The 22,468-nt window shown below is 37.9% G+C and overlaps 1 protein-coding gene across 3 annotated transcripts in view; it reads right to left on the reverse strand.

The window, feature by feature from the left end:
* Positions 1-22,468, reverse strand: part of Ergic2 (ERGIC and golgi 2) — a 42,871-nt gene that overhangs the window by 12,839 nt on the left and 7,564 nt on the right. For all 3 annotated transcript variants that reach the window (XM_059256407.1, XM_059256408.1, XM_059256409.1), the window contains exons 3-8: positions 21,388-21,496; positions 19,115-19,161; positions 18,536-18,606; positions 16,133-16,173; positions 3,875-3,976; positions 3,063-3,158 (exon numbers count right to left, since the gene is read on the reverse strand). In XM_059256407.1, coding sequence (XP_059112390.1) covers positions 3,063-3,158; positions 3,875-3,976; positions 16,133-16,173; positions 18,536-18,606; positions 19,115-19,161; positions 21,388-21,496 — 466 coding nt within the window. The remainder of the gene's footprint in view (positions 1-3,062; positions 3,159-3,874; positions 3,977-16,132; positions 16,174-18,535; positions 18,607-19,114; positions 19,162-21,387; positions 21,497-22,468) is intronic.

Genomic DNA, 22,468 nt, shown 5'->3' on the forward strand with positions numbered 1-22,468 from the left:
GTCCTTTCCTGCTCTTGTTTAAAAATAAAAAGTGAAACACCACTGTGAGGATTTCCACACGTTATTCTTTATTTGTGCTTTATGCAGTAATTTTAGCAACTAAAACACACACATGAAATTTTCCATAATGCACACATCTTTCCTGATTAGTAATAATGTCATTATCAAGTTCTAGTGTGCCCCAACATGTCTTTTTTTTTTTTTTTTTTTTTTTTTTTTTTTTTTTAGTTTTTCGAGACAGGGTCTCTCTATGTAGCTTTGCGCCTTTCCTGGAACTCACTCGGTAGCCCAGGCTGGCCTCGAACTCACAAAGATCCACCTGGCTCTGCCTCCCGAGTGCTGGGATTAAAGGCGTGCGCCACCACCGCCCGGCGCCCCAACATGTCTTAACTAGTGTCTACCTTGTTCTGCAGAACAGGCACTTTGAAAAGAGGCAATGTAATGGAAATACATTACCACTCTATACAGAGCACGCCCGTATTATGAGAAGGACTACTAGCTCCCTCTGGCAGTTGCCTGTGCTTGGTTGAGTGCACTGAGCAGACACAGTTCTGTCCCACTGATACCATCGCTTTGTGTTCCTACTATAGGCCTCAAATTTAGGGACAGGAACTTTTCTAAATAATCAAGTTACAAACTATAACATTAGGGTTGACGTCAATAGTCTCTCACAAACTAAGATCTGTGAAGAACTCAGAATTGTTTTAGATTATGTCTTCCCCTTTTTTTTAGAAAACATAAATTGAAATTTTATGGATTAGCAGCATAAGCAAGCACCTCCCTTCAAAACCACAAATGTTAAAAATGAAATTCAGTTACCCCAATGCTGATGACACTTACTAAAAATGCTTCCATTTTCCTGCCTGTTTTCTGACATATTATCTAACCCATCGGATGGGACCCAGCAGTAGAAGGAGAACAGTTCTGAACCTCAGTAAGGTTGAAGAAAGGCTTTTGGGTTGTGGCACTTACTGGTTTATGAGGTTAGGGATGCTACTGGCATTCATGAACCACAGACAGGAAATAAAACATCCTGCAGAGAATCATATCTCACACAGAACTCTCAGGTGCCCTCTGAAACAATGCATACATGAGAAACTACTGACCTGAGCCTCAACCCTGTTCTGCTACACAGAGGACCCATGGTTGCTTGAACATATGCTAGAAGCTTAGGAAAGATTCACTATCCTGTGTTGTTCAGTGTTCAAATGCTATCCCATCAAAAAATATGGCACTCATCATCTGAGTAGCCTACACGTTTTACCTGGTCACAACTCTATGCCTAAATGCCAAGTATATTCATCTTTCTTATGCATTCTGGTGTGCACATGTCCAAGCACTTACATACTGAAATTCAAACACCATACTCATGCCCTTTGAACAGCTAGGTCTGTCATTGCACTCAACAGGAAAACAGGATCAATACTGAGCTTGACAAAGTTAACATCAAAAAAATAAAAGGTGAGTCTACGTGAGTTTATGAGACACAAACAACAAAAGCTTTTCCTTTGGGGTCTGTTATATATTAAGTTATCATCTGCTGAAAGGTATGAAATTGGGAGAAAAACAGCCAAAAATAAAATATAGGACATAATACAGATGCTCATATTGTGTTTCCCTCTGAACTAGGGCACTGTTTACATGTAAAGCTATAATGAGCACTCTCCATCAAGTGCTGCCTCATGGTGCCAAGGTTTCAAAGTCCCCAGGACCATGCTGCAGATGGGTAAATGAGCACTAAACAACAAAGTTTGAACCTGCAGGAGAAAAGCACAACAAAGAAAAAATAAAGTTTGATCTGATCATTATAATCAATGATGTCTTTCCTGATAAAAATCTAATGTCCTCTCTATATAAACAAAAAAGCCCAAAGCCACCCTGCTGTGGGATGTTCTGTATGGCAAATGTGTTGCTAATTAGTCAATAAATAAAACACTGCTTGTCCATTGGCTAGGCAGGAAGTGGAGGTGGGACAAGGAGGAGAATAAAGCTGGGAAGTGGAAGGCTGAGTGAGAGAGACACTGCCAGCCGCCACGATGACAAACAGCATGTGAAGATGCCGGTAAGCCACGAGCCATGTGGCAAGGTACAGATTAATGAAAATGGATTAATTTAAGCTGTAAGAACAGTTAGCAAGAAGCCTGCCATGGCCATACAGTTTGTAAACAATATAAGTCTCTGTGTTTACTTGGTTGGGTCTGAGGCTGTGGGACTGGCAGGTGAGAGAGATTTGCCCTGACCGTGGGCCAGGCAGGAAAACTTTAGCTACACCACCCTTTGATCAGGTTCTTTTCTCTGACATGCTCTCCTTTATATATAAATTCCTAACTCCCCATACAATTGCAGACTATGTTACATAATGTTTCTTATTAGCTATAATCTCCTTTAAAGCCTCAATACAACTATAATTAAGTAATACCTAATGTATTTACTGGTCAAAGTTTGAATATTCGAGTAGGACTTGAGCACCCAGGGAGAGTAAAGACTTCCCTATTTTTCCACTGTTTGACCTCCAGACTAGCCCTCTGCATACAGCAAGTATCCAAACACGGCTTAGACAGTGAAGAACTCATCAGCTCTCCATGGAAGGAGGAAGCTGGGGAGGGGGACACTCATCCATGGTGAAATCTACCAAGAGCTTTTTGTGACGCTCGATTATATTCAGAGGAGGTGAAATCTACCAAGAGCTTTTTGTGACACTCGATTATATTCAGAGGAGTAAGTGACACTTTTCCTAAGCTGCTACATAAATTACTTCATTCTAGATATCAGTAACGTTTGACTTTTTCTAGAATTACTTAAGGACTCATTTTGATGAGAATTACCAAAGGGCTAAACAAAACAAAAACCTACTCTGAATAAATGAACACACTGATGGAGCATCTAGGGTCGAGCTCTCTGGCTACAGAAGTTACCATAAGATGTTTTAATTCCTATTTACTCACAGACAACACTTTAAGTGCCCTTTGTGGTTACCTGTGCACTACCTGATCAGGAAAAGATGCAATTTTAATCAAGCTCCAACCCCATCTAAAGAACTTCAGAAAGTGAAAAGAACATACTTGCCCACAGTTATGTGAAAATTCCCTGCTACTTTATTGACATATAGATGACCGTGGATTCTGCACGCATCTGGAGTCAGTGATACATCATCTTCCCTGTAAAGCAAGACACATTCAGGTATCTTAATGCACATCTGATACAAAGACCATGTACCGGTGTGAAAATGGCACACAGGGAAAAAAGACTCCTTAAAGACAAACTTTTAGCTAATGTCCTACATGTCAAGATTAAAGTAGTAGTTTAAATCCACTTGAGTTGCTATACAGCTACTATATTTACATAAATACACATCATTATGTATCTTCAAGTCTACCCAAGGATTAAGTTCAATGCAGGAGAACTCTGAAAATTAAAGAGTCCAACAGCAACATTCTTTTCTCATGTATTTCTGGGACTGTGGTGCAGCTGGACAAGAATGAAACTGAGGTCAGGAAAAGGCACCCAAGCGCAAAGTGGGATTTTCTTCCTAAGCCAATATAAATAAGCCTCTGCATATTTTAAACTTGAAAAATCATCTTCATGATTATAACAATTCTTGTTACCTACTCTGACACAGGAGTAAAAATAAATTCTTAACCAAAATATATACAGTCTTATTTTTTCTTAAAACTAGTAGAATTTTATACAGAGATATACCACACATACAAAAGTAAAGTAACTTGATGAAAAGCTCAAAATCATAGGCTAGAATTTAAGGGCAAGATATCTTAAATGTATAAAACACTTTCAAAGAAAGAACAGCAGACCAATACTAAAACGACATCAAAGTAAATTCCTGGTAAACAAGTGAACTTTGAAGTACCTCTCTCACCTTGGTGGCAGCGCTGTTGATGCACTTTTAAAAGCACTTTTGAATATCACGTCTTGAAGGGAATGCTCTTCTTGCAGCCTACTCTGAATCAGCTGTAGCATCCTAAATGTGACAGAACAGTAAAATACACACCAAGCCAAGACTTGTTCAACTACAACAAGGCTTCTGACTGAGAAAAACCATGTTTACTATAGGATTACATTCCAGAACAAAGTTTATCAGCTTTTCTCAGGAAAAGTGAGGACGGCACAGGTAGTCAGAAGCACCAAAAGGCGACTTTGGCTCCGCTCAGTGTCTAAGCTTACCTTTCACATATATTACAAAGTTTTGACTTCTGGCCAGCACTGAAGTAAATGATGTAGATATGAAGAATAAATAACTGCAGGCCATTCTGCAGGGTATTGGATTGGAGGCTGCAGATTATTGAGATACAATCCCAAGGCTTATTATAAACTAGGTCATGGCACCTTTTAATATCACCTGGTGTCTTCTTTCCCAAAAGAAGTAAACTTTATTCTACAGGACCATTCTAAGCAAATATTATAATTAGTCTTCATATAAGTTTTAAAAGAGTCAACAGGATTGTAGAAAGTAAAGACTGCATTTAAGAAACAGTGCTTAAGGGGATGAAAAGATGGCTCAGTGGTTAAGAACATTGGCTGTTCTTCCAGAGGACCTGGATTCAATTCCCAGCACCCACATGATGACAAACCACCATTTGTAACTCCAGTTTCAGGACATCCAATGCCATCTTCTTGCCTCTCCAAGCACCAGACACACAGGTGGTACACAGACATACATGCAGACAAAACACCCGTACACAGAGAGCTGGAGAAATGGCTACAATGGATAAGAGCACTTGTTATTTCAGCAGAGGTCCTAGGTTTGATTCCTAGCATCTACATGGTGTTCACAAATGCCCATAACTCCAGTTCCAGGATGTACATGGTACACAGACATGGATTAAAACAGACACATATGAAATGAATAAATCTAAAAATTAAAAATATTCAAATATCCACAGTAAAATAAATAAATCTTTAAAAAGATGGAAACAATGCTTAGATTCATCTCCTTTAAATGATCTTAAATAAGTAACGAGATAAGTCATAACTTAGCAAGCACGAAGACTACACACAGTGGAGAGAAACAATGACTAAGAGAACGTTTAGGACAATGAAACTGCTCTGATGATACAATGGTGGATGTGTGACATCACACAACTGTCCTCTCAAAAGAGTGACCTCCCAAGTGAACTATAGACCTTGGGTAATGTTGGGGCCATGCAGTCTCATCAGTTATGACAAGTAAGCCATTCTGGTGCTTGATGCTGAAAAAGGAAAATGAGATATGGGAACTCTGTACTTTCCACTCACCTTTGCTGTGAACTTAAAACTACTCTAAAAATTATTGAACTTGAAAGTAGGGGGAAAAAACTTACATGTAAACATATGATCTTAAAAAACACAAATATTTATCTCACAATATACCATATTTCATCACAATGGTAAAAGTATTGTATAGACATAGAAATGAGAAAATATTTATGCACTATCCACCTAGAATACTGGGTTAACGGGCCTGTTTTGTTAACATTAAAAATCAAATTTACACAGTAAACTTAAGTTTGAAATAAACCTTAAATCTAGAAAGAAAAAGCAGACATCACAAAAGGCTGTGTCCAGGGTTTGAAATTTTCTTCTAGAGATATTGAAATCCTAATTATTTAAGGCAAAACACCAACGGAGAGGGCCAATTCCAAAGGTAAAGAACATTTTTGTATGTACATTGTTAGGAAGTGACAAGGCCTTGCAGCTCTCCCTCCATACTAGAATAGCCATTTAGAAGCAGAACATAATTAAGAAAGATCTAAAAACATAGATCTCATCTTCAGATTTATACATCTAAAGACATAAATTTTGGAGCTAAGAGTTTGAGGAAACTGTGAGACTTCTGCTTGGAACATACCAACCAATAGCCAAGTGTGAACTCTGTATGAAGGTATGCAGAGAGACCAAGCATGATGGGAAAGCCCTCTCACTTAATAAAACAGTCTGTTTCCAATCATTACTCCTCTTCAATACTTAGTAGAATCCTAGATAAAAGGAGCCATTGTGGTGGTATTTTACTTGTACTGAAATGTGATTTTAATTGTATGTTAATAAATAAAGTTGCCTGGGGGTCAGAGCTATTAGAGCCATAGCAAGTGCATGGCGGCAGTGGCGCATGCCTTTAATCTCAATACCATAGAGGACCTGGAGGGCTGTACATACAGGCAGTGACGAGGCAGTCACATGTTTGGGTTTACAACCAATGAGAAGGCAGAACAGCTAGACTATATAAAGACATACACACAGGAAGTAGGTTCCTTTTTCGGAGAGCTCTCGGTTGAAGCAGGAAGGGTAAGGCTCTTAGCTCTGACCTCTTGGCTTTCTTCTCTGAATCAGCTCTGTGTTTCTTATTTAATAAGACGGTTAGTTGCATCTACATTTGGTGCCAAACGTGACAAGAATCCATTAAAAACCACTTAACTTGGCTTGGCAGCAGGTCTGGTTTCCCGCTTGGGCGGCTGGCTCCCTAGCCCGGGCCCAAGTCGGCTTGGCCTCAGGCCAGACTGACCGTAGCCCCAAGCGCGGTTAGCTTAAAGCTGGTGCTACGGACAACTCAGGCCTGCCCTGCCGAACAGGGCCCCTGCCTGTAAAGCCAATGCACGTGGTTGGAGCTTAAGGAAGCCAGAGCCAAGCCTTGACTGGGCTCTAGCGGGAACACGTGGCTGGATTCAAGCTCTTAGGCAGAACTTGTGGCTACGCTCGCTCTCGCTCTCTCTCTCTCTCTGGATTCACACCTCGGACACTAGGTGGCTGTTTTGAAATTCCCTCAGATTTGTACTGTTCTACGCGGACTTGGTAAGTCACTTAACATATCAGATATTTTAAAGGAAACTATTTAAAAGAGAAATTTTTTCCACATTTTAAAAAAAATGGGTTTTCTGTGTACATTGGAAGAAAATTGGGCTTTGTTTGCAATTTTAGGCAGTTTGACAATGGAACAACTATATGAGAAGATTAATGTTGATCGAATTATGCAGTTTATTACTATGCTTATCCTCATTTCACTATTTAAAAAGATAGTCAATTTAAGTGCCAGGGTGACAGCTTTAGAAAAACTTGTTAAACCTGTAAAAATTCAGACAGAAGAAATTAACAGTGAAGTTGTTTCAAAATTAGATCACAAGGTTACAGAAAGAAAGCCTGTTTTCACACAGTCACCCTTAGTTTGTCCAGTAACCGTACAGCAGTTGCCTGATCAAATGACTACACAAAATATTTGGGCTCCAATTGAAATGTTAGATTTACGAAGGTTTAAGGAGGCAATAGTATCTTATGGCATGCATTCCCAATATGTAAAGCAAATGTTAAACTCTTGGTCAACATATAATAGGATTGTACCACAGGACTGGCGGAAGCTGGTACAAGCTGTTCTTGAACCCAGTCAAAGGTTTCAGTGGCTAACATGGTTCAAGGATGAAGCTAAAAACATAGAAAAACAATGGAGGGATAAAGGAATACAAGTCTGCCAGGATCAGCTTATTGGAGAAGGTCAATATGCTTCAGCACAAACACAATGTTTATATGATGTCCAAACCCTAATTTTATGTCGAACAGCAGCCTTGAATGCACGGGACAGAGTTGAGGAACCAGGAAAAAAAAAAACTGAGTCATTTACAAAGGTTGTACAAGGCCCAAAAGAATCTTTCACAGATTTTTTACAAAGACTGGCTTCAGCAGTAAAGAGAATGGTCCCGGATTCAGAAGCTAGTAAGATAATAATTGAATCTTTTGCCTTTGAGAATGCGAATGCAGCATACAAAACAATAATCAGGCCGTTAAAGGCAAGATCTGCACCTTTGGAAGATTGGATTAGAGACACGGTTAATGTTGAAGCTCATGAGCATGATGATATGTGGGTAGGAGAAGCAATTTCAAAAAGTTTGAGGAATGTTAGATGTTTTGGATGTGGAAAGCAAGGACATTTGAAAAGGGACTGTAAACAGGTCATTCCTAGAAACAATGTTTCTTCAAGGAACAATGGTAACAGAATGTCCCTTCCTTCTGGAGTATGCAGAAGGTGTGGTAAGGGAAAACACTGGACCAATGAATGTAGATCAACAAGGGACAGACAGGGTAATCCTCTGCCTCGAGCTTCGGGAAACACCCAGAGGGGCCTCATGCAGGACCCAATAGCAAATCCAGTTCAAACCTTTCCTGCAGTCGTAGAGGAAACCCCTACTCAGAGCAATTAAATAACCAAATGCCTATTGGAATAAATCATGCTGGTCAGGATGATGAAACAGAGAAAATAGAAAATTCAGGAGAAAACATAAAGAAAATTTTTTGGCAAACTTCTATTAATGAACAAAGACCAAAATTATCGATAAAAATAAATACGGTGTTTTGTTGTCTGGTCTGGTAGACACAGGTGCAGACGTTACCATAATTGCACCAGAATTTTGGCATCCAACTTGGCCTCTTCAGGAGGTAAATGTTCAACTGTTAGGAATTGGGACATTATCTCAGGTGAAACAGAGTGCAAGATGGCTCAAATGTATAGGTCCAGAAGGACAGAGAGGAAAATTGAAACCATATGTAGCTAACATAGCTATGAACCTGTGGGGTCGAGACTTGTTGCAACAATGGACTACTCAGATTAACATCCCTCCAATCTCAGAAACAAATCATAAACTAGCACATGTTTCTGAGAGAAATATTAGAAGGCATTATTCTGAGTGGTCACCAGCCATCCATATTATACAAGAACAGGGCACAACAACTGATGATCTTCCAAAGACATCAACAGCTCTACCTTTAAAATGGTTAACAAACAAGCCTGTATGGGTCCAGCAATGGCCTTTAACAACAGAGAAACTCCAGGCTTTAGAAGAGCTGGTAGAAGAACAGTTAAATGCTCAGCATATTGAAGAATCAACCAGCCCTTGGAATTCTCCTGTATTTGTTATTAAACAGAAATCTGGTAAATGGAGAATGATTAACAGACCTTAGAGCAATTAATGAAGTAATTCAGCCAATGGGCTCTCTACAATCTGGAATTCCTTTGCCTACTCTGTTACCAAAAGGATGGCCTCTCATAGTTATTGATTTAAAAGACTGTTTCTTTTCAATACCCTTACAAGAAAAAGACAGAGAAAGATTTGCTTTCACAGTGCCTACTTATAATAATTCTCAACCGGTTAAAAGATTTCAATGGAGGGTCCTCCCACAGGGAATGTTGAATAGCCCAACTCTGTGCCAATATTTTGTACAACAGCCATTGGAAGTAATATGTAAAAAATTTCGTAAATCTATAATTTATCATTATATGGATGATATTTTACTAGCTGACTCAAATGCAGATACTTTAGAAAGAATGTTTGAAGGAGAAAATTTTGCCTTGCTGGGGATTACAAATTGCTCCTGAAAAGATACAAAGAGGAGATTCTATTAATTATTTAGGATATAAAATAGAGCTACAAAAAATTAGACCCCAAAAGGTGCAAATTAGGAGAGATAGACTACAGACTCTTAATGACTTTCAAAGATTATTTGGAGATATTTCTCATCTACGAACTATTGTTGGGGTAAAAAATGATGAACTGCATAATTTGTTCAAAACCTTAGAAGGTGACAAGGACTTAAATAGTCCAAGAGAATTATCACCTGAAGCTGAGAAAGAATTGGCCTTGGTAGAAAAGAAAGTACATGAAGGGCACGTGGATCGTATTGATCCAAAGCTGGATTGCATTTTGGTTATTTTACCTTCTAGGCATTCTCCTACAGGAATATTAATGCAGAGGGAAGATATTATATTGGAATGCATATTTTTACCAAATAAACCAAATAAAAATTAAAAACTTATGTGGAAAAAATCTCTGACTTGATTTGGAAAGGAAAATTGATACTTCGTCAATTAGCAGGAATAGACCCAGCAGAAATTGTCGTACCTTTAACTAAGGAGGACATTGAAAAATTACGGACAGAAAGTGAACCTTGGCAAAGAGCTTGCAGTAATTTTTTGGGAGAAATTAACAGCAAATATCCCAAAAGCTATAGAATTGATCTTATAAAGAGAGCTGATTGGATCTTGCCTCGAATTGTACGGGAAAAACCCATATCTGGAGTTCGTACATTTTATACAGATGCCAACAAACAAGGAAAGGCAGGTTACAAATCAGAAAATTTAAGTGGTTCAAAGTCCTTATAATTCAGTTCAAAAATCAGAATTGTATGCTATACTGTTGGTATTAATGGATTTTTCAGAACCTCTCAACATAGGAACTGACTCTCAGTAGGCTAAAAGAGTAGTATTATATATTGAGACTACAGAATTTATCTCTGATGCTTCAGAATTAACTTCACTATTTATTCAGTTATAAGATACAATCAGGAAAAGGAGTCATCCTTTATATATAACTCACATCTGATCCCATACTGGTCTGCCAGGCCCTCTAGCAAAAGGCAATGATGAGACTGATAAATTATTGATAGGAAATGTGCTGGAGGCCTCAGAATGTCATAAAAAAAACATCATGTCAATAGTAAAGGTTTAAAAAAGGATTTTTCCATAACCTGGCAACAAGCCAAAGAAATAGTAAAGAAATGTCCTACTTGTTCCTTCTACAATCAAACACCATTACCAGCAGGATGTAACCCAAAGGGTACTCAAAGGAATGAAATTTGGCAGATGGACGTGTTTCACTTTGCAGAATTTGGAAAATTGAAATAGGTACACCACACTATTGATACTTATTCAGGATTTCAATGGGCAACTGCTTTGAGTTCTGAAAAAGCTGATTCTGTAATCACTCATTTGCTAGAAGTATGGCCATCAAGTGTATAGCTGCACAAATCAAAACTGACAATGCTCCATCATATGTCTCTGTTAAAATGAAACAGTTTTTTGCTTATTACAATATAAAGCATATTACAGGCACACCACATAATCCTACAGGTCAAGCAGTTATAGAAAGATCAAACAAAACTCTAAAGGATATGCTAAATAAACAAAAAGGAGTAACAAAAACCCCCAGAAATGTGGGAGCCCATTCTCGGGTTCCTCGTGGCTTTACTCAGCAGGTCCGCACAAAGGATGATTAGACCACGGGCCTAAGTGCAGGTGTCTGGGATGGTCTGCACTTGGCTGTGCTGGGGGAGGAGGTCTTTTGCTCCACCCCTTGGCGTCTCTATAAAAACCCTGGGGCAGAGACAGCTGGGGCCCGTTGGAAAAGGTTCCAGGCCCTCTCGAGGCTATCCTTTATTTTCTATCTGTTTATCTCCGCGATATTCTCCGCAATAAATCCTTCTATCTAATATTTCCTGCTGCTCGCACTCAAGAAAACTCTGGGAAACTGTGGGGGTGGTTGGGTAAACGCCCCACACAGAAATAGACTGCATAATGCTCTATTAACTTTGAATTTTCTTAATGCCAATGAGAAAGGAACAACAGCTGCAGAGAGACATTGGATAACAGAAAAAACTACAGAATTAAATCATCCTATATACTTTAAGGATGTGCTGACCTCAGAATGGAAACCAGGGTATGTATTACGTTGGGGACAAGGTTTTGCTTTTGTTTCTACAGGAGAAGATAAGCTGTGGGTACCATCAAAATTGATAAAGGTTCGATTTGAACAAGAGAAACCTCTTAGAGGAGGTGATAGTTCTTCAACCAGCATGAACATCCAATTTAAACTAACTTATACCAGTAACACATGTCTTTTCATTTATTCAGATAATAACTTGCCAAAAAGGAACATCCTCAAAATTAGTCTTGGGGAAAGGTTTTTGTTTTTGTCTTTTAGGAGAATGAAGGTTAAGGAATCTGAAGAACACTGGACAAATGAGACAACTGAAGAAAAGGGACAAATCGTCTATCCTAGGAAACAGAGTGAAATGGCGTATGGGTATATATTATCTAAAAAATTTTATGTCTTCCTAAATGTTGGTTTCTGCTTTTCTCTAAAGATTTAACACTATTGGTCTTCTAATAGTCCCAGTTTAATTAAAATTTAAAGCTGACTTTGGAGTTGGAGAATGGCTCTCTCCTTCTTTAAACTCAAGCATGTTGTTAAAAGGAAAATGCAAACTCCCTGTATCATGCCAGAAGAAAAGAGCCATCTTCTGCTATGGGACAGGAGAAAAGCCAAATTAATTAAGGGACTATTCTATTACTAATCTCAACTCTTTGATTCTATTCTGATTCTTTAAACTTTTCTTAAAGTATAAATTTTATATCAATATTTACAAGATTAATATATATATATATATATACATTTTAAACTTTGTTAAGATATGAATGGTCATATAGAGTACTAATTAATTCTAGAAAAAAGGCTTCAATTAGCTGCATATATATGTCTTTGTGTTCGAGTCTCTTTTCAGTTTTCTGCAGGAAATCACGGCCAGGCCTAACATCAACTGAAGTCTCCAGGAAGAAGATGGGGCCCCACAACAACAACAATTCCACGTGGACAATAATAATATCACTAAGCTGACAAACATCATCTACAGATCAGCTTTGAACTACAAGGTGCTCAGAGCAATTTTGAGATGACTAGCTGAGATGATCCAGTCTCAAAGACTACTTGAATAAGGACTTGAGATAAACCCTGAACTTTGGCATTATACACAGACTGGATAATGAAGGATATAGTTACCTTTCCTAGAATTTGACAATTAACCTAAAATTTTTCTTTCAGGATAAAGATAACTTTGCCCATATCCAGCAGGAAACAATTTTAAGAAACGACGCCCACATTCCCAAAGAGGTGGTGTGGGGCGGGTGGTTTTTTGGTCTTTTTAATGGGTTTTGGGTCTGGGATAATTTTCATTGTTTAGGGGGGTTGGTTACAAGTTGTTGTCAAGGGTTAAGAAAAAGGCTAAGCAAAGGAGATTAGATTTAAGGTTCTTGTTTAAAAAAAAACAATTACTAGTTTTAAATATTTTACATTGGATTGGATTGTTTTATATTGTATACAAATTATATATATTGAAATTGATATTGTTAGAAAATGTTATATGTATATTTCTAATTGTACTTATACCGTTCATTTAACAATGCAATTTTCTGATCCTTGAATGTTATTATTACCAACTATTAGGATATAAAGAAATGAAAGTTAGTAGTTAGACATTACAATAGAACTTGTAGTCATATTAGATATGTTTTAAAATTGAGCAGATATATTTTAGACAGGTCATCTTCAAACTCTTCAGAGATCTACAGAATATGGCATTTAAAATGTTTTAATAACTTAGAAAATTTTTCTTTTTTGTTATGACTATGAGACATGTCGGCTCCTGGCAGTATCAATCTACTTCAGAGAAAATATGGGCATTGAAGAAACTGCATATGGAGTTAACTTTCATTGTGGCAAAAGTTAGCCACTGGACAACAAAGTATCCTCGAATCAACAGAACCAAATGGACAGACAGGACGTGAAACAAAGGACTACTGATTCTTGCCAATACAAGTGTGGTTATGGCTTTACAAAAGGCATCTTCTGAGGCCAGGACAATATGGCACCATCCCTGAAGTGGCCTTCACAATTCGGAAAAGGTACAGTGCCCTTTTCTTCGAAGGCAGCTGAACAGGCAGTGGGCCGATGGCTTCTGATGTGCAATGGAACAGCAGCTGAAACAATTATTCTCGAAGAGTAACTAAGCTCACGCCTCTCAAATGTAGACTGGCATTTGATAGAGGGATGTGGAGAAGAACGGGATGCTGAGATGAAGCCATATATACACAGCCAAGAAGAATGGACAGCTGAATTAAAAAACCATCAACAATTTCCAGAATTTAAAATCCTGAATCATGACATGACACTAGTGGAATTCAGGTGTTTCTGGTACATGGACTGCTCTCACCCAATGTGAGGTTGAACTGTTGACCTTGTGTACATCCTACTTCACAAATGAGTCTGTCAGATACACTAAGCCTATAGGCTGAAGATGATGCTCCAGCACTGTGGAGAAACCTCAGGTGACTGTCCAGGCAGCTGGCTGTTTCTGTCAACTCACAAATTTTTTGGAAGTTGCTTGCATGCACTTCCTGTTTTTATTATTGTTAGCTAATATTATTTCCTTCTTGGGTCTCTGAGGGAGTTGAAGATTAGTTAGTTATAGTTGAAGGTTAGTTAGTTATAGTTGAAGATTAATTAGGATAGAAAGTGAATTAGATATATTTTGGACTTACCAAAATAGGATAGATAATGAAATTATCTTTTCTGAATTTCTCAAATACGAATGGATTAGACATTGTTTAGATATTCATTACTTGTATATATTGTATATAGTTATTGTACTTTTGTATATAGTTTTTCTTTTGTTAGTTATAACCCTTTTCTTTTTTTTCCTTTTTATTAAAATAGAAAAGGAGCCATTGTGGTGGTATTTTACTTGTACTGAAATGTGATTTTAATTGTATGTTAATGAATAAAGTTGCCCGGGGGTCAGAGCTATTAGAGCCATAGCAAGAGCATGGCGGTGGTGGCGCACACCTTTAATCCCAGCACTTGGTAGACAGAGCTAGGTAGATCTCTGTGTGTTGAAGGATACAGCCAACATTGGAGACACACGCCTTTAATCTCAATACCACAGAGGACATGGAGGGCTGTACATACAGGCAGTGACGAGGCAGTCACATGTCTGGGTTTACAACCAATGAGAAGGCAGAACAGCTAGACTATATAAAGACATACACACAGGAAGTAGGTTCCTTTTTCAGAGAGCTCTCGGTTGAAGCAGGAAGGGTAAGGCTCTTAGCTCTGACCTCTTGGCTTTCTTCTCTGAATCGGCTCTGTGTTTCTTATTTAATAAGATGGTTAGTTACATCTACAAGCCATCTTGGGTCAGAAGAGGTGACTCGAGGGTCTGCTCTTCCAGTAGTTCAGTTCCCAGCATCCACAGCAGACAGTTCACAACATGGCACACACAGAGGCACACATATAAATAAAAATCTTAAAATTTTAAAGAGGAGACAACTCATGTTAGTATTCCTGGGTGGGTTGTTTGGTTGTTTATCTGTTTGAGGTTTTTGAGACAGGGATCCACTATGTAGACCCGGCTCTGAACTACTGATCCTCTTGCCCTAGCCTTTTGTTTTGTTTTTTTCTGAGACAGGATTTCTCTGTGTAGCTTTGCGCCTTTCCTGGAACTCTCACTCTGTACCCCAGGCTGGCCTCGAACACACAGAGATTTGCCTGCCTCTGCCTCCCGAGTGCAGAGATTAAAGGTGTGCACCACCACCACCTGGCTTGCCCTAACCTCTTAATTACTGGGATTTACAAGTATGCACACACCTGACTCTCACTTCAATACTTCTGGATAAAAGTAACATATTTCATTTCTAGATAGAGCTTTCTAGTAAAAGTGCTAGAAACCCAGAAAACCCAAATATTCACTGCTTTCTTCAACTATATTCAATTTCAATATTAAGATTTTTCCAGCTAGGAAAATTGGTAATTAAAACAAAAAGATTCTTCAAGTGTAGTGGGGATTAGAAAACAAAATGTCTATAAAAAGTAAACAAACATTTAAGCACATTTTTGGTAATAATCGGAAATTGGGTAACCTTAAATATAAGCCATCTTGGGAAGAAAAAGGGGATGGGGAAGCACTTTTTCTGAGAACAAACACCAGGAACAATCCCACCTGTACTCCAGACAACACCGGAGACAGCATACTGACAAATGAAAAACCCGGACACAAAGTTCCTAGGGAGTCATGTGGTTCTTTCTCATCACTCATGGTTTTTCAGTTGCCAAAATGACAAAGCTTTTCCTTTATGCTGTTTATAAAATGAACCTTTTGTCTGTTTCTGAGACAGTTTACATATTTATCCCATGTCCTGAAACTTACTTTTTAGCTCGGGAAAGAGGTAAACTTAGGATGCTCCTGTTTCAGCATCCCAAATGCTGGGATTATAGGTATGTATCATCATACCTGGCTCCAAACCAAATTCTAAACAATGTTCACATACTTTCATAGTTAAAATTTTTTTAAGTTAATTAAAATTTTAAATAAAAACTAAAATTTATTTATGATTCAAAATATAATACAGGAAAGATTATATATAACTTTCCTAAGATCTGATATTTTTTTGAGTTCGTAAGGATTGTTTATATACTAAAATATTTTAACATATGCATAGCTTCCACCAAAAGTGGTCTAGGTTTCTACGGTAATGATATTGTTCATACTTTACCTCTGCCATTCTCTCTGCTGGGGTGAAAGGTCAAATACTGCCTGCAAAAGAAGAGAACACAGTCACTGGCAATAAATCCCTTGCTGTTCACATAGCACCAGTTTAAGTGTTTTTCTATGAACAAGAAACAAACTTACAGTACTGCTAAGATATATTTATGATTTAATCTGTAATGTTTTATTCCAAGATAGCATAAAAAAGCTTTACTAATGATAACTATTTTCCTGTGTACAGTCACTAACATTTATAGGAACAAATGCAAGCTGACAATCAACCAGTAGCACAAAATGGGTATTTTAGGACTTAAAATCACTCAAGCTCACCATTACTGAAACTGAAAACTAATTAAAACTGAAAGGGCAACACTGGTGATGGGGTAGGGAGACAGGTAACAGATAAGACACAGCCTAAGTGGGAACTCAAGCACCCATCGCCCTTCCTCCTGACAGGAAACAGTCACAAAACAAAGCCACACACCTTTGCTGAAAAAGAAACCTCAAAACTTCCCCCATAAAATTAAAAACAAAAAAACACAAAATAAAGAATAGTAGGGAGGACTGGAGAGATGGCTCAGCAGTTAAGAGCACTGGCTGCTCTTCCAGAGGTCCTGAGTTCAATTCCCAGCACCCACATAGTGGCTTACAACCATCTGTAATGAGATCTGGCGCCCTCTTCTGGCCTGCAGGCATACATGCAAGCAGAACACTGTATACATAATAAATAAATCTTAAAAAAGCAAACAGTAAGTAGGGAGCAAAGGCCACAGGGGCAAGGGAGAATGCCTGCCTGGGAAAGCACTTGCCTTGCAAGCATGAGGAACTGAGTCTGATGCAAAACAGCCAAACATGCAGCATGTGTGTGTGATCCCAGCACTGAAGCAGACACAGGTGGGTTCCCCAGAGCTGCTGGCTACCTAGCCAGCTTAGCCTAAGGGTTAAAAGTTCTAGGACAGCGAAAGAGATCCTTATCTCAAAAAACATGGTGGTCAGCACCTTTCCCAATGACACCAGAGGCTAACCTCAGGTCGTGTGTAAATGAGTACATATAAACTATAAAAAAGCACTATAACTGAATATTCTGAAAACAGTATAAAATGCAAATGTCACAGTGTCCAAATGCTGGGATTTGGATCCAAATCTGCAGATCATACTCTAATATGTTGTAACAGTATCTGAATTTATAAAGTAAGTTACATTTACTTACTCCATGTAAAATACTATAAAATAAACTTTGTTGGTGGAAAAACAGAGATCAGAAGAGGGGATTACAGTAACAATTAACTATTTTTCTATCACCATTTCTACTTTAAGAATGCTTTATGGTCTGAATATTAACTTTCTGCCTCAGGTTTCTAAGTAAAACGCAGGACCTCCACTAATGAGTGGTACAACTGTGGAAGCCTGTAGAAACTTAAGGAAGTAAAATCACTGGGCTGGTATTGACTTCAGGTGTCTTATCCCGGCCTTTTCCTGTCTCTGTCACCTGTCTGCATGGCATGAAAGCTCATACATTCCAGCATCCATGATGTTCTGCCCAAGTACCAGAGGCCAAGGAACCATGGCCTGAGCCCTCTGAATCTGTAGGCCAGAACAAACAGCTCCTCCCTCAAGTTGCCTCTGACAGGGATTTTGTCACAGTGACTTAAAAGTAATGAAAACAAGCACTTATCAAAGACAAACATTATTTTCTTGCTGTAAACTAAAGTTAACTCAGGAATCAGAACTAGTCCAGAGGTTTTCTTGTTTCAATCCAGTCAATGAACTGAATTCTACTCTTGTTCCATCTTCAGTCATTATTCTGCAAGTCTGCTTAGTGACAAGAAAATGATTTTTAAAATGAACAAGTAAACTACACGCCATGGGGCCACTGGGCCCCATGCTTTTTCTGAGGCTGTTTCAGGGCTAGTTCTGATCAGCTACTATTACAAGCATACCTACCCTGTAATGTGCTATGTGGTGAGTCAGCTATGTTAAGAACAGCTTGTACTTTGAAACTAATCAGAGTATCAGCATTGGAAAAGGTAAATGCCAATGAGATTCCCTCAGACTGTGATAAGAAAGCTACAGATTAAATGTTCTTAAAGATTTAGGCTTGGTGAAAGTAGCATAGGTCATAAAGTCCTGAGATAATTAAAAAGTGCAAACTTCCATTCTTATGGCAAATACAAAAGGGAATCTAATGGGAAGCAGTCACTTGAAATATAACAGACAGTAGAGGCCTACCCAAAATGCCAGCTGTAGTTATCTCAAGTATTTTATATTAGGGTTAACTTTTCTTCATCACAAGTTGTTCTACAGAGAATTTAGATTACTGTTGAAATAAAAAAATTCAGACAAAACTAAGAGCAAATGTCTAAAGTATTTCCAGCACACATTTTTTAAAAACCATATAAATCAAACTTACTGGTTCATAAGATAGACCATCTGCAGATGCAACCATGGTCTCTGCTAAATCCAGTACATCTGCTCCAACATCTGCATTAAAACAAAGTTTTTACACTCTGCACTCCGATCAAAACTAACATCTGCTATAAAACAACTGAGATAACTTTTATTTGTTCAAAAGTTAAAATAGTAGTATTATGTAGCTTTTGTAGACAGTACTCTGAAATTAAAAATGATTTTATTTTTCTCCTTTTTGCTCTGAAAAAGATGACACATTGTTAAAAAAAAAAGAGCTAAGGTTAACTGACTGACTAACATGTCAAAATTAAATAGCCTCTAAGTACTAAAGATGCTGAACACAGTATCAATCATAAGAATTATTTTAAGGATACAAAGAAATTATAAGGCAAATCTACGAAGACTAAAAAATACGAAATTTTACTTTGAAAGGCTACAATTTTAATGGTATTTAAATATTCAAATATGACATATATTCAGGATCAGTGAGAATTCAAACTGTAGTTACAATGTACTTCTTATCTCTTAAAAGCACTAACATAAAGAACACTGAAACTGGTGGTAGCGAAGATGTACTCACACTGACACTTCATGGCAACAGTAATGTCTATGTTGATTCTCAACTTGCTGAAAGAGAAAAGGGCAGCCATCAGTACCTAGCCATCAGCAAAACACCAGAAATGAAAACCAACACACCTATGGAAAATATGGATTTCAGACAGTAAAACACAAGTTAGAACTTGCATTCCTTAAAATCAGAACAAGAACATTAAAAAAAAATTCTCTTTTGTGTAAACTACCTGATGTGGACATGGGGAACTGAACTCTGGTCCTCTGCAAAAGCAATGTGAACTCTTAACTGCTGAGCCATCCCTCTGGCCTACTATAAGTTCCACTTTGACTATTCAAAAAACATTTCTGCTTATCCATGTTTAACAGTCATCTTTGGTAACAGTGACTCCATAGCCAAAAATTCCAAGAAACTAAGGTTGGCCTATTTAAACTTCAGATAGAACAGTTCTTTAAGGACATGAAACCTGAATCAAACAGGAATTCCAAGTTTTTTCTTCCATTTATCATAAAAACCATACACCATACATTAAGCTGGGTGTCCTTCAATGCCATTTCTTTAACTCTGGAATGGAATTATCAAGTAGATGCTCCAGATTCAAGTATTAGTGCTCAGAGGAGCATTCATGCCCAACAGAAAAACAGCCACCCTTAGACCAGGCCTCGGTCAGGACAAATGAGAGTAAACCACCAGGAAAGCATCGGATGCTTATGGATTTACAGCCCTTTCACTTTGAGATAGGCTCTCACTGTTCGAGAACTTACTATGTAGATCAGGCTGGCCTTAAACTCAGAGATTCATTTGTTTCTGCCTCCAGAGTGCTGAGATTAAGTGTACACCAGCACAGCTTAGCTTTACATGGCCTTTAAACAAGATTCAATCAATGCTTTATTTGCAATGACTAGCTCCTATAAAATTAACTTTCAAATACCAGAATTACAGAATTAATTAAGCATTATGTGGTGGTTTGAATGAGAAATGTCTCCAATAGACTTGCATATTTTCAATACTTGGTCCCCAGTTTGGTGAAATCTTGCTAGTAGAAGTACATTACTGGAGGAGGGGGGCTTTGAGGGTTTTATGTAGCCTACACCCACTTCCTGCTCACTCTCTTGTGTTTGACAATGTGATCAGCTAGTTTCCGCTCCTGCAGGCATGCTATATCTTCTCTGGTATTATGGACTCTAACCCCTGGAGCTGTAAGCCAAAACACCTCTTTCACAAGTTATTTTTAGCCAAGGTATTTTATCACATCAACAGAAAAGTCATTAATATACATTACTAACAGGAGAACGGCATAAACATTCAGTTCTGTGTTTCCTATCAAACTTTTTGCTTCTAATGATTTTTTTTCAACTGATTTCAATAGGAATTAAAATTTCAGAGCATCAGTCTTAAAATTGTCTGGAACTCAAACCACTCGATGTCAATAAATGTAAAGCTCAGGGAGAGCCGAAAGAACCAGGTGGAGGCCAAGAAGACAGACTCCTGACCTACCTGAAACCACAAACAAAATCAAGTGTTTCAATGATGATAAACACAAAGGAAGTAAGAGCATTAATAACGTTCCGGAAAAGTAACCAGGACCTTGAATAGTAACAGATGAGTGATGATACTACAGGCAAAGAGATGGAGGCCGGACAAGAGTTAGTTGTATGACTAGCTCAATGTTATGCATCATCTACAAATTCCGAGTTATTTAGGTCATAAACTCATGAGAAAAGTTCTATACTTACTATTTTCTATTTTACAGAACAGAAAGTCAAAGCACACACAATATAGATTTAGTGACATTGCCCAGAATTGTGTGTATGATATAGCCATTAGCAGAGCTGAGATGTAAAAGAAGCGTAAACGTATCTCTCTACCCATTATCTGCAACCCATCAGAAACATCCAAATAAAGCAACTGAATGACTTTCAAGCTACTTTTGTCTCTTAGTACTTTGTCTTCAAAGGTTTAAAAGTAATTTATATCAAAATTCAGCTTAGCTTAGACATAACTGTCACCACATCCCCAGGCTAAGGAAAAACATGTTTTTAGGTGGGTTTTTGGGGAGAGTATGGGGCTGGGGTTTGTAAGCAAGTGCATACTAAATCTGTTTTAGAATTTAGCCAGTACTTAGATTCTAAAATGCTTCAAGTAATACAAGCAACTAATGAGAATTTCCAGTGCTATTTCTTCAAAACTACAATAAATCAAAACAAAACAATGGATACTTTCAAAGAATGTTATTTTTTAAAATGTGAATCTAAGGGCATCAAGAAGAAAAACTTTGTTACCTAGAAAAATCTTTGTCTACTTCATATTCGTACTTCATCCATGTATCTTGATACACTGAGAATTCCATTATTGTTAATAAAGCCATAGTGGTAAATGCTATTAGAGAAACTGAGGAATCAAAAAAAAGACAAAAAGAATTAAAACAATAAAAAGTAAATAGCTATCTTAAGCAGCATTAAATGAGGGAAAGAAAAGTGTCCAATATGAACATTATTTGAATAAACAGTATAAATGACTTCTCTTAAAATGTTATTGATGTTTTAAACCAGCTCAGAAATGAAAACCCAGAGCAAGCACAAACAGGAACACAAACATCTGCATACTGAGAGAGAATTACTTGTCTTCAGTGTCAACAGCGTCCATCACCAGACAGACAGAAATTAGAGAGTAAGTAATAAAAATAAGCATGCTGACAGTGCCAACTTAAAAATATTCCCCTCATTATTAAGAAATACATGTGCTCAGAGTGCAACTTAAAACAAACTAGGTCCTGAGATGCCGTAATATCTGTGAGCCAGAAAATAAGCTCTCCAAGCCTCTAAAATATTTCCATCTAATTTTTGCAATATCCTAAAAGTATTACTACATTGCAAAATAAACACCTCATCAAAAGAATTCACTAAATAATACAAGATACAAGGCAGGCTGTGCAACAAGAACTGGCACTCTTTTCACTCACAGGGGTTAGAACTAGCAAGCCATTTTACTGCACTTTATTTTATTTACTTGGGCTTTTGTTTGTTTTGTTTTGTTTTTTTGAGCTAGAGTCTCAAGTAGTTTAGGCTAGGCTACAACTGGCTCTGTAATCAAGAATGATCTTGATCTTCCTGCTTCCAGCTCCCTAGTGTTGAGATTACAGGCATGTACCACCATGCCCAGTTTATGTGGTGCTAGGGTTCAAAGCGAGGGCTCCACACATCCTAGACAAGCACTACCAACTAAGTTATATGCACCCTACAATACACATATTTTTTTTTTACCCAATGAGGTTGCAATAGCATATGAAATGTTACCTTATTAATTCATCATGGGGAAAAATAATAGGAAGTATTATTATAGGTATAGACTTTTCTTACATAT

The sequence above is a fragment of the Peromyscus eremicus genome, chromosome 3 (assembly GCF_949786415.1).
Source record: "Peromyscus eremicus chromosome 3, PerEre_H2_v1, whole genome shotgun sequence".
Lineage (NCBI taxonomy): Eukaryota > Metazoa > Chordata > Mammalia > Rodentia > Cricetidae > Peromyscus > Peromyscus eremicus.